This window comes from Microtus oregoni, unplaced genomic scaffold (genome assembly GCF_018167655.1).
Source record: "Microtus oregoni isolate MIOR12 unplaced genomic scaffold, Mior012 000196F_ref0000065, whole genome shotgun sequence".
NCBI lineage: Eukaryota > Metazoa > Chordata > Mammalia > Rodentia > Cricetidae > Microtus > Microtus oregoni.
The window spans coordinates 400,578-414,608 of NW_024544855.1; the positions used below are offsets into that span (position 1 = coordinate 400,578).

General features: G+C 36.2%; 1 protein-coding gene across 1 annotated transcript; it reads right to left on the reverse strand.

Annotated features, from left to right (window-relative positions):
• Window positions 1-994: 994 nt before the first annotated feature.
• On the reverse strand, window positions 995-9,890 carry LOC121445479 (fragile X mental retardation 1 neighbor protein-like). The gene is given in 3 exon segments (XM_041647615.1): window positions 995-1,151; window positions 1,362-1,458; window positions 9,596-9,890. Coding segments are annotated over 3 exon segments (549 nt in total).
• Between the last annotated feature and the right edge of the window lie 4,141 nt (window positions 9,891-14,031).

Here is a 14,031-nt window from a genome sequence, read left to right on the forward strand (position 1 = left end):
CAGGCAGGCCTTGCACACCTGTAATCTCAATCTGTCTCAAATGAATAAGGCAGAAAGTGATAGACCAGAGCCTCTAGCATCATCTGACCTCCTCACAAGCACAGGCACATGCATCCTCATACACATGAGCATGCACCATACACACAAAACATTCTATACTCAAAATTTAAAGTTAAATGAAATCTGAGAAAAAGAATTGACTTGCATGCAAGTGGGAATAGCTGAAATGTTATGACTTAACAGAATTTAAAACGCTCTGTTAAAATTGCACCTTGTACTATAGGCTTATCATCCCAGCTACACAGAGGATGAGGAAGGCATATCAAAAGTACAAGGCCAACCTGAATTACATAGTAAGCTCAAAACCAGACTAGACAACTCAATGAGACCCTGACTGGGTACATAGCTTTATGGTATAGTACTTTCCTTAGCAATGTAGCACTTATTACACACAAAGTCTTACGTTCAATCCTTAGTACTACACACACACACACACACACACACACACACACACACACACACACACACATACATAAAGGTCTGTTAGAGTGATAAACAAAACCTTGATATCCTTATGAAAAATAAAATAAACTGTAAAAACATCAGAAGTGGTTAATCTGCAACCAAAACCTTTCCCCAGAAAACTGAAGCAGAAACTGAATTGCTCCCAGTCATGTCTTTGCTGACCTTGTACTTGAATCTGAATATGGGATTTCCCTAAATGCTAAGCTCCTAACACCTTAACGTTTTTTCAATGCTGGGAACTGAACCCTTGGACCACATGCAAAGAAAGTACTATGTCATTTAGCCATATCCCCCCTGCCTCACTTGTTATTCTTATTCTGGCTCTGCTGTGTACCTTCATACCCATTCTGCTTCAGTGGGTGGAAATCTACAAAAAAAAAAAAATTGGAACAAATTTGGAAGCATCAAGTGCTAGTTTTCCATTGGTATCTGCCATAAGACTCTAAGGAAAAGTCTGCCATAACTTCTGTTAAAGACAGACCAATGTTTTAAGAACAAGGGTGTGAGAGCCCTGGTAGTTCACCACTTGCAGAGATTCCCCCGAGCTGGCTGCCACAACTCCGCACATCTCCAGCTCGCACACTTCTTTTTCATCCCAGTTTGTTTGATGATAAAATATATGAAGCCTATTAAACAGGACATTTCATATTTGTGAAAAAATAATGTGTCTTTAAAAAAAATTGGTAATTTTATTTTTATTTTTTTCTCCAAAAATAAAGAACTCAAACATTATCAAACATTATCCCTTCACATATAAAGCAATCAAATAAATAAGTCAACACAAATATATCCACAGATAGTTAGCAATTAGCAAATAAAGATTTATGTTTGTCTACCTTCTCCGGCAAAGAGTACAGCAATACATAGGAAGGAATCCCAAGATTATCATGCTGATCGCAGAGAACCCAAACACCCGGAGCATCTGTGTAGGCTCTGTTGGTTTAATTACATCTTGTCAGTTTTATAGCTAGGCAAGAAAAGCAAACCTAAACTATTTTATAAAGTATTTATAAAAAAAAATCAGTTAATGAAGTAAAGTGAATAGTGAACCTCCCTGTTATGCTTCAGGTCAGAGTTCTTGAAATGCAACTAAAAGCTACTTTCAAAATGCCCCCCCTCAACAATACCTTAACAGAATAATCAGGCTGTTTTCATTGGGAGATTATGTTTCATAATATTGGATTCTTAGTATGGCCCTAAGTGTACTTGCTCTATGGCTATATGTTCTACCTCCTTGAGCATCTGAAGAACAAATCAATCTATGAATAGTTAACCTGGTAAAGAAATGGCTTCTGGGGCTGGAGAGATGGCTTAGAGTTTAAGAGCACTGACTGGTCTTCCAGAGGATCTGAGTTCGATTCCCAGCAACCACATGGTGGCTCACAACCATCTATAATGAGATCTGGTGCCCTCTTCTGACCTGCAGGGATACATGCAGGCAGAACACTGCATACATAATTAAATAAGTCTTTAAAAAAAAAGAAATGGCTTCTTCAGTGTTTACTTCCAAATTATAAAGCACTTAATTAAACACAGAATCAAAAATTTGCAGGTAAAGAAGCATATTTAGCCTCATATACACTGGGAAATGTATTCTAATGTGATTGGGGAACTGTAAGTCATGGTTTAATTTTTTCCATTAAAAGAACCAAATGTTTCTTTACACATAATAGAAACAGTAAACTGATGAATAAGTTCTAAATACAACATGACAGCATTAAAACCTCAATACTATATTCACGATCATGCTTAGTTTTCATCATTAATACTAGATGTACAACAAAGAGCTCGAAATTGAATAAGGACTATATATAGACCTAAGATATTGTTCTGCATGGATCCTGTTATTTCTTAGTGCTCTATCACACCCAATACACTTATCATGGGACCAACAGATAATATGCCCCCCGCAGCAAATAAGGTAGAAGAAAAATACAGATGGTGTTATTTCTTTAACTTCAGAAAAAAAAATCTTACGAGGATAACTTTGCTTTGGATTATTCTAAAAGAAACAGAACAAAGAAAAGCTAATAAAGACAGCTAACAGGAAACATTCACATCTACTTCTGCATGCTAAGCTGTCGAAGACAAGACAAATGAGAAGAATTCGGTACAAGAGAAACTCAGAATAAAAAGTTAAGCTAAGCTGTTCCTAAGTGGTGTCATTAGGACTGAGCTGAATATGATACCAGAGAGAGGGCCTCGTATGTAGCCTTAGAAGCCCCAAAGTTGGTAGAGTGCTTGTTTAGTATGCATGAAGCCCTATGTTTGAACTTTAGCACCACATAAACTAGGCATGGTAGTGCAAGCCTATAAGCTCACTGAAAACTCGAGGTCCTCACCTGCTATAGAGAAATTTCAAGGCCAGACTAAAACATAGGGGACTCCTGTCTCAGAAAAAAATAGTCCGATTTCTTTCTGATTTTCACCTAGCTTCTTATCTCCTACTCTTCTCTCCCCCAGATGAAAAGTCAGAGAAATTCAAATTTATTCACCCAAGACAGGTCACAGAAAGGAGAAGTTTTTTTCCCCCAAATCAGTCATAAGCTCAAAACAGTTACTCTGATTTCCCCCTGCCTTTCATTCTTGGAGATAAAGATGTTGTAACCAGATAGGTGCTGTGCCACATGACTATAATCTGAACATCTGAAGTTCTGAGATAGGAAAATCCGAAGTTCTAGGTCATTCTCAACTATACGGCAAACTTAAGGCAAATTTGAGCTTCCTGAGACCCCATTTCAAACAAAAAATCTGAAGCAAACAAAAGTGGGAGAAGGGAAGAAGAAGAGTAGAAAAGGGAAGCGATCCCTGATTTAGCAGGTCACAGGATTTCTAGTTCCATAGGGCCCTAAAGCAGATACCTGGGAGGAAGGATACAGGGAGGGCATTAATAAAAAAAAAAAAGAATCTGGACAGACCTTCTCAGACTTCCCCATTTAAATCACACTTTGTGTCCAATCATTTCTACATGTGGCTGTGCTCCATGGATCAAAGTGTATTAAATGTTACTTTCTGTCACCAACTCTTAATTCAGAAGCCTCAGTGTCACAGAAAACTATGATTAAATAAATTTGTGATTTTTTTCCTGGTAATCTCACTTTTGGAATAGGGCTATCATCTAAGACACTTCACAATGAGTGAGAAGGAATTACTCCCTGTGATAGTGAACGTTGATTGGCAATTGACTTCGAATTCAGAAAAGCCTAGAAGATTTAATGAAGCACACCTCTGAATGTATCTGTAAGAAAATCTCGAAACACTGTGGATTGTGAAGGCTCTCCTGTAATTAACGAATAGTTTAATCACTTTAGAGATTTATTGTTTACTAATGACATTGGGTGGCAGTGAAAAGTAGAGGTAGGGCCCAAGTAGTGCAAGTAGATCATGCTATGTGTATTCTCCATCTCTGATTCCTAGTTGGTTATAAAATGGCTCACTCTCTTCCCTCCTTGACATGTTCTAACTACCATGATATTCTGCTGAAATACATGGAGCCAAGGTGCCGTGAACTGAAGCCGCTGAAAGAGGGAGTGAAATGAAGCCTTTTCCAAGTTGTTTTTGGTAGGATCTGTGTCATAGCAGCAAGAAAGGAAACTTTCTTGCCCTTTTTACACCTTTCTGGTACCTTCTTTCAGGCAGAGAATCATACCTCATACAGAAGCTTAGAAGCTTTGAAAGAAAAGGGAGAGTGACTGAATCAACTAAACAGCTTAGACTAATTCTGGATGTTAGTTATCGTCGAAGAACTAACTAAACATAAACTGCTAGGGAACTATGTCAGAATTTCTAATGATACCATTGGTCTTGGTTTGGGAATTCCTTGGAAATTTGAGCTGAAAAATCTAAAAACCTTGCAATCTATTTATTTAAATGTTTTTCTATTTTTGTTTTTTAGTATTTAAAGCAAATAAATAAGATCTTATCTACTTACTATCTCTTAGTGGGGCATAGCACCTCATTTTGGTCCCAGATGATGAAAAACAGCACTTGGATTTTAAACATTCAGTCTTGCTGAGATATGATTGCTTATTACAAGCCAATACCTCCTGATTCTCCCTTATAATGCATGCTTCCAAAGATAGGAATCCAAGAAAGAATAGTTAGCATGATTAAAAAGCATTTTCATAATCAAATGAATACAAAGGAAGAGAAAAAGAAAAACATTTAACACAGTACATTCAAAAATACAAACAATGATAAATGCTAAAGTCAAAATGAAAAAAATTAAAGTTTAAATTAACAGCTATTTAACAATTCACTCAATAATTTATGGGGCACAGTGTCCTTGCCATAAATATATATGTGTATATGTACATAGTATGTGCAATGTCTATTCTGGAGTAACAGCATATACACCACCTTAAACATTTCTATTGCTTTATGTTGGAAACACTCAAAATTATTTCAGTTAGGTTATTTCATAATTATTATTTTCAAAAAAGACAGTACATAAAAGTGATAAATGTTAATACTCTGTTTTCAAAGATTGTAGTAGGAGGCCGCTTGTTCGTTCCAGCTGCCCAGACTTGAAATAATCACACAGAGACTATTATTTAAATCACAGTAGATCAATCTTGGTCTTTCTTTTAAAAAGGAAAGCAGGACAGGGATTGTGCCTTAGTTGATGAAATGCTTGCCTGATGTACATGCTACCCTGAGTTGGATCCCCTGTACCTCATAAACCAGGTTTGGCAGCATGTGACTATAAATCTAGAATTTGGGAGATGGAAGCAGAAGGAATAGAAGTTTAATGTCATTCTCGGCCACATAAAGAATGTGAGAATTACCCTTGGCCATATCAGTCCCTGTCACAAATAATAAAAGGAAGGAATGGAGGGAAGAAGGAGGAAGAGGAAGAAGGGAGAATAAACAATTTGATTTGAGAAAAAAGTTTTACACAATTTATTTTAATTCAATTTCTTATGTTAAGAAAAAAAAAAAAAAACCTGAGTTCAATTCCCAACAACTACATGGTGGCTCAAAACCATCTGTAATGAGGTCTGGTGCTCTCTTCTGGCCTGCAGACATACACACAGACAGAATATTGTATACATAACAAATAAGTAAAAAAGAAAAAAAAACTAAAATTAAATAAATAAATATCATTTGGACCATTTTAAAGGCCACTTCACTCTTTGTATTACTGTCATCATCCTAGACAAGTAGGCAAGTGTTTGACAGTTGATTTCTGTTTGTTTTCAAAGCTCTATAGCTTAAACTGTCATTTCCTGTTACTGTATTTAATAAGCCCTTCTTTTAGTCTATCCAACATAACTCCTTCCCAGATTTATTTTCTTATTCATTCAACTTGACTATGGCAGTAGCTTTAACTGATTTTCCTATTCTCATAGGTAGCAGGTGTTACAATAGCTATTTTATACTTGATGAAATCACTAGAGAAGCATAGATTTTTCCACAGGAGATTTGAATGCTGTGATCTGGAATTAAGCAATGGATTCAATTTTGTGTTTAGATAAGTATATCAGGTTTTCTTAGAATAAATTCTACATAGATTTTAGCAAAATCTTTATCATGGCAATTTATAAGAAACTTCACTTTGAAAGGGTTTGTACATACTGTAGAAAATAAAATGTTTATTTGTAGCTAATAATTCTCAAGGGTCATCATGTACTTGATAAAAAATACCATATACAGATCACAAAATTATGTGACTTGAAACCTGGATGTTTTATCATTATCACAGATGGGAAAACATCTGGTATATTCCATAGCAACAGAGCCACTGATAATGCCACAAAAGACATCAATTTCACAATGCTGGGTCAGTGACTAAACTAGGCCATGCCACTCAGGTAAATTATAAAAGCTTTAGGTATTTCTAAAGGAAAAGTACTTTATGAAAAAATACAAACTTAAGCCTTAATATGTCCTTTTTGCTTGCAGTTATTGTCCCAGTTTATCCTCACAACTCCTGTGGTATGTATCTTCATTGTAAGAAGATATCCAGAGAGATTATCTTGCTTAAGGCAAAGGGCAGAGTCAGGGCTCAAACACCGGTCTGTTCCACTGCAATGTTGAAAACAGTCTGTTTCTGAAGTGCTTAACTACTCTTTTTAAAACAAGGACATTAAGGAAAAAAATAAATACATAAATAGACAACCTACTTGTTGGAAAGAAAAATTTCAACAGAATTTCCCAGTTGGATCGAACTTTTAGAGTTCCATTGTGCTGAGGCAATTTCTCAGTTAAAGACACAGAATCTGAGAAATGTATAGAAGTGAAATTATTAATCCCCGTATATATAAACATTTGTCATTTTCAATGAAACTTTAATAGTAACTAACCGTGCTTAAACTAGTTATGGAAATATAACAGATGTTGCATTTTAATCTTGTAACAGAGTTAATAGCATTAATAATCAGATTGTGATTCTGTCACAAAACTGAAAAAGTATTCAAATTAACAAATATTTAACATACAGACTCACACATTCCACTGGTCTTCTGGACAATGATTTAAATAACAAATTTGCTTAACAAAGAGCTTAGTGTTTAAAGGTTTATCAATGGAAAACCCAAGGAAAAAAAAAGAAAAATCAGAAGCAGTATGTATTCCAACTATATCAGAACCTAGCTAATAAAGTCTTGACAAGTATGCTGATGTCCTCACATGAGGGTACAGAAAGTATTTCTTAGCCCTCTTTCATTCTATTACAGATAAGCCAATTTACTTTCATTTGCATAATTCTCTCCCGTGTAAGATAAAGAAAAATATTCAATAGTCTCTTTAATTATGCCTTAAAACTTTTTTATATGGCTGAATTATTATCTAGGAAAACATTTATATTGTTCTTAATTCATTTTTATTTTAAAGAATATTACAATGATTATCACCTGCTTGGAATATTAGTATTAGAGCTATATATTTGCTAACATTTAAAAATATTCTTGTTAAATTCTTATTTTGTTGGTGTTGCTTGTTCTGTTTGGCGATTTTGTATTTTATTCTTGATGCTCCAAATTATTCCCAGAACCTCGCAGACTGTATCACTGGGCTATGATTTTCCAGTGGAACCCTGAAGCATACTAATAATAGTACAGCTAAATGCCACTTTTTTGTACCCTCATACCCTTTCTTGTCATTAGTCTATTGGGTAGCCAAAATAAAATAATATTATCTGGTCCTAGCAAGATGGGCCACTGGTATTGGTAAAAGCACTTGCAAATCAGGCCTGAGAACCTGAGTTTGATTCTTGGAAGGTAAGGGTATAAAGGCAGGAAGAGAACTGACTTGACTCTGGAGTTCCCCTCTGACTTCCATATGCTCAGGAATAAGAGCACAGTTTGCTCTTTCAGAGGGCCAGAGTTAAGTTCCCTGGATCCATCTTGGGAAGTTCACATCTGCCTGTTAACTCTAGCTCCACGGTATCTGGTATCTGATATTCTTCTCTGGCTTCTAAAGATGACTTGACACAAACAGTGCAAATACACAGACGGACACACAAATAAAAATTAAAATTTTTAAAACCTTTTGAGATTAAAACTGATTAGCTGCATGCAAAAGGTAAAATAAGTTAACTCCTCATACATACTATATATAAAAATTAACACAAATGGGCCAACAATTCAAATCTGAGAGATAAAATTTTAAAATTTTTAGAAGAAAACAGAAATAATTTTGCATGACCTCAGATTTCGCAATGGTTACTTCGATATGACACTGAAGGACCAAACAAAGAAAAAACATAATTTGTAGTTCATAGAAATGTAAATCTTTTGTTCATCAAAGAACATTATGTTGGACATGGTGTCCCATGCCTGTAAAGCCCAGCATGAGGCAGAGGCAGAAGGATTTTGACAAGTGTCAGAATAACCTGGGCTAACCAGACCTGGGCTAGGTTGCAAGGCAATTTTAAACAAAGACATTATGGACATTATGAAGAAAGTAAAAGGACAATCTATAGAAGTGGAGGAAATATTTGCAAATGGTATTCTTGGATAATGATCCTATGTATAAAATACAAAAAGAAAATCTAAAAATGCATTAAAATTTTAAAACACATTTAAAATGAACAGTTTTTTAAAAGAACATTTTCCCAAAGTTAAACAAATGTTAACAAACACATGAAAAGGTGTTCAACATCACTAGTCATTGAAGAAATGCAAATCAACATCAAAACAAGGTATTACTTTATAGCTATCAGGATGCTGTCATCACAAAGAGAGAGGAACAGCAAATGTTTTCACTGCTGCTAGGAACATAAATGAGTCAGTCATAAAATATGCCTATGGCTTCCTCAAAAAATTCAGTATGTAGTTCCTACATGACCCCTAAATTCTACTCTTAATATATCCACACAATAATTTATATACAAATGCTCATAAAAGAATTATTAATAACAGAAAGGTAAGAAACAACACAAATTTAGTACATTTGATAAATAAATATATATTCATATATAAAATGTGTGCATATATATATGTATAAAATCCATATAATGAAATACTATTTAGCCCTAAAAAAGGACAGGGGTTTTATAAAAGAAAGTGTGTGAGGTGAATGGTTATTGAGGAAGACTGAAACACATTTGAATCATTGGTATACTTTTTTAATCCCTTCAGTTCCCATCCGGCACCCTTAATCATGCCTCAACCTTCAGCCCTGGCATCTCCCTTGGTCCTGCTCACCCCACACCACAACCTGCCTTACCCTCTCAAAAACTCCCTTGCACATTTCAATACTGGACTCAAGCCCTCAATCACCTCACACATTTTAATTACCTCCATCCTGCCTCACCCCCAAATCTCACTACAGCACTCCAGTCCAATCTTACATGTCCCTGCAATCACTGTCCCCCACCTCAACCCCATTCCCTCCTCATCCCCTCAATTCCTGCCTCACTAACTATTGGGACCCTATTAATTCGCCTGGCCCTCTGTCTCACTCTGATTCTTTTAACCCCATTACTCCTGCCGAGTAGCACCCCAATCACCCCCCTTTTGCCCCACTCCCCTCCTGGGCACCACTCATCACTCTGCCCCTTGGACTCACTTTCCCCACACTTCCCAAGCTCCTGTTATACCTTATCTAGCCTAGAATCAACACTCACCAGTATTCACAAAATAGCACAGGATCACCAGCATCCAGAGTAGAAACAGAAACAGGCCCAAGTGCCTCTGGGCCCACATATTTTGCAGACACTGACTTACTGCAGCCCAGAAACCAAACTGAGGGCCGGCAGCCATACTGATCCCCTGCCCAGAACTCAGAGTCCCCGGAAACATTCTGAGGGCAAGATTCTTGCCTCTGTACCCGCTATCAGCTACCATCTTGAACTGTGCTACTCACAAAGCCTGGCTCTTGGATCTATTCCTCCCCTGCTTTGATCTGAGATCCGAAGACATGGTTCGGAACTCTGACCTAGCTGAGGCAATGCCTCACAGTTTCTGGACCACCCAGAACATCAGCACTTAACCTCTCCTAGGACTTGAAACTCTCATGGAACTTGGAGCTCTCGTGACAATTGCAACAATAGCAGGTCTCGCGAGATCTGTGGCTCATTCCTTCCCAGTGACGTTTTCTGTAACCTTGCACAGACCTACTCATTTTTAACCCGTTGGATGGATGGTGTTTAAACTTCTATTCCACTTATGTACAGCATACATGTGTATAAATGTTTGCTGAGTAAGTGAAGGAGTTTTGTAGCCTGTACACCAGTAGCATTGCTATTTAATGTATATCAAAAATAACTGAAATTCGGATTTCCAATCGGGCTTCTAATTCCTCATAATGTTCCTAATTGCACTGTAGTTGTTATAGTCACTATAGTCACTTGTAGTGGCCATTAGCCAAAAGCTGATCTTTAAACATAAATTTTAACTATTTAAAATTCAATGAAACTAAGGAATCAATTTTTCAATCAGTTGTCACACCTTGGTGTCTGCAGTCAATATGGCAGATAGTCAGCAATTATATAGCAGGACCTTATAAGTAGGATAAAATGGTATTTTCATTCCAGTGACCCTAAAATTGAGCTACAAATAAACAAAAGGATATAATCAAAATTAATGAGAAATATACATAGTGCTTAAGAACTCTTGAATTTTATTATCGTCATTGTCATCTCTATAAACTTGACACCCTTCCTCTTACTAGATCTGAGTGTGTCATATGAAAATAGGGCATTTCACAAGGTCTGTACTGTTTTTCCTAGCTCATTACTTCTTTTACTTAAAGTCAAAGTTACTTTTAGTTGATACTTTTATTGTTATAACTTTAATGCATTTGGGTTTAGAAAGGATGTGAAAAATACTCCCCCCAATTCTATTTCCATCTTTACCTTTATGGTATAAATTCACTTTCTAATTTTTAATTTTTTTCTATCATACTTTGCCAACTTAGTAGATGTTGCATTAAGGGAGAAATGAGAAAGCTTTCCTATTTAAATAATAATTGAAATTTATCACACACTCCTTCCCACCCCAATTCCTGGGGCTATTTATTTACAGGATCCGACAAGGCCGTAACCTGCTTTTCATTTCTTTTATTTTTGTTTTGCTGTTTCATTTTGCCTCAGAATCTCTAAAACTAATTTAAATAGAACACAACTATCCTCAAATATTTACTAACAACTTCTGAAAGCACTGACTGCAACTGAGACAAGCCATAAAGTGTCTGAGATTTTGCTTTCTGCTTTCAAGTAGCAGGGTAGCTGCAGTTTCACAGATGTCAGCATAAGATGCAAGACTATTGAATAAGTGGCAAAAAGTTCTTTTCATACATGCAGAAATTCAACAGACCCATGAAAAACAACCTCCCAACAACAACCTTATTCATATTATAGCACACATGAGAAATAAATATATGAGCAGGTACCACAAAACTACTCTGAGTGATCAGAAGATAAAGCCAGAGGGTGGGAACTCAACTCTGACTACCTCCCAAGTTATGCTCTCTTAGACTTGTTTTCCCCCCGTGTCAATTATGGGATATCAACAGCCTGACTGTGATGATAACCTTCCACTTCTGGCCCCCTATGACTCATTAAATACAGCATTTGAGAGATTTTGTAAATAGATAAGGTCTGAGTGTTCTTACACAATGCAGTATTACCAATCTATACCATACTGCTAGAAACCCAAATTTAAGCATTTCCAAGTATGCACAACACTAATGCAAAATTAGTGCCACAAAAAGTCAATGTGGTATTCGCCTTGTCCATTTTCAAGTTCCATAACAAAATATTTTATATTGTGAAATCATAAAGAAAAGATACATGAGTTCAAGAGCCTGGCGAGGACATCTGTGCAGCATCTCGTAAAGGTGTTTATCCTGCATCATAATACAGTGGGCAAAATCACATTTGGAAGGAAAACAAGATAACTCTTCTTATAAAGTTATTAATGTAGTCATAATCTAAACTATTCCAAAGGTTCCATAGAAAAAATTCATTAGTATATAACTTCTGGGATTATGCCTTTAAGACATGAAATATGGGGAGCATGTTTACGCTGTTTTAGTCACTGTCCTATTACTTTGAAGGGACACCATGATCACAAAAAGTCTTATAAAGGGAAACATTTAATTTGGGTAGTTTGCTCATGGAAATTTTCAGAGGTTTAGACCATTATCATCATGGTAGAACATAGAGGCATGTAAGCAGATATGGTGTTACAAGGAGGTAAGAGTTCTTACATCTAGATCAACAGGCAGCAGGAAGAGATAGTGACACTGGGCCAGGCTTGAGCATCGAAAACTTAAAATTCCACCCCCAGTGACACACTTCCCCCAATACAGCCATAACTACTCCAACAAAGCCACACTTCCTAATAGTGACACTCTCTTGTGACCAAATTAAATATATGAACCTATAGGGGCCATTCTTATTCAAAACACTACAGTCAACTACCTCTGAAATCATAAGTGAAAATAAATCTTTCCTACCTTAAGTTGGTTTTCTCTAGTAATTGTCACTGTGATGGGATGTTGTGTGGAAGAGGAAAGCCAGTAAATAATTTTTGATTTATATCTGATAATCTATAAAATACTGTGGTGGTTTGCTTTTCATTGACTTCACATTGGTTTGCTGATAAGAAGCAATCTTATGTTCGAATTCTGTTGAAACGATTTTTGTTTTCCTAAGCTAAAAATTGCCTACCCTCGGATAATGCTACACTTTAGAAATTGTCCTGAAGATCTATAAGACAAAGGCTTAGTTGTTAGCCATTGGCATTATTAGAAAGCAACGGTCTCTTAGGAGATGGGGAAGGAATTTAAGTCACTGGGGACATGTCCTTGAAGAGGGTGCTGGGATCATGACCTTCTCCTTTCTTTTTTTCTTTCTTCCTTCCTTCCTTTCTTTTCTTTCTTTTCTCTTCCTTCCTTCCTTCCTTCCTTCCTTCCTTCCTTCTTTCTTTCTTTCTTTCTTTCTTCCATTCTTTCTTGGTTTGATTTGCCTTGACTCTCATATGGTAAGCAGACATTAACTGTCATGTACTTATGTCACAACGATGTAGCCACAGGGTTTAACGCATCAGGGCCAAGAGACTAAACATTAAAACTTCTGAAACTCTGACCCAGAATAAACCTTCTTATGTCTCCAATGATGATAATATATTATAAATAATAAGTTTATAAAATAGTAGAAGCCAGTATTGTGAAAATAAGAAGCAAAATGAAAACATTTTTGCAAATAGATCATTAGGAGACATTCTTTCACAACCTTGTAGTTCTTTGGCCCATGTATTATATTTATGGAAGAAATGGAATCATCTGTTGATGTCTTTTCCTTCTTCACACGCTACATTACATCCTGCAAAACAGCATCTCAAACTCTCAAACACCTCTTCTAGGTAGTGTTATACTAGGTCCTCAAGAGTGATTGCATTGTTCTCTTAGGCCAACTTCTCCAAGGTGAGATTATAACAAAAGCTTAGAGGGAAAAATGGGACTCTGTGTTACTGTAATTCTCCAAGTGAATGTGAATTTCTTTGATAGAGACATTTTTATAAGATATATTTGCAGTGTTTAAGTTATTAAACAAGTATATAAGTGATAGAGCTAGGAGAGTTATAGAAAGTATAAAGACAAATCCAAACTGCAGTAAAAATATATTCAGGAAATTTGGACGTAAGGACCTATTTAACAGAAGAGAAATCATTCCTACTACTATAAAACTAGCCATCTACACATGGATAGTGAGGCTAGAGATCGTGGAGGATAATATATTACTGTCACATTGGTAAACAAGTATAATTCCTTACTGCATTCTAAATACATATCCTTACACCCAGGAATAACTGGAGCTCTCACCCAGCATCAATGAAGCTTCTTTTTGTACCAGTAGAAGAGCATTACTGAAAGCCACAACTAGTCGAAATACAGAGAACTGATCATGGAATACCCAGCCCCAATTGATAGATTTATAATGCAACCCCTAAACTATGGCAACATCATAGAATCTAAAAGCAAACAAATAAAAAACAAGAAAAGGGTTGTAGACTCTCTTAAAGATAAACTGAAGGCATTAGACATTATAAGATATAT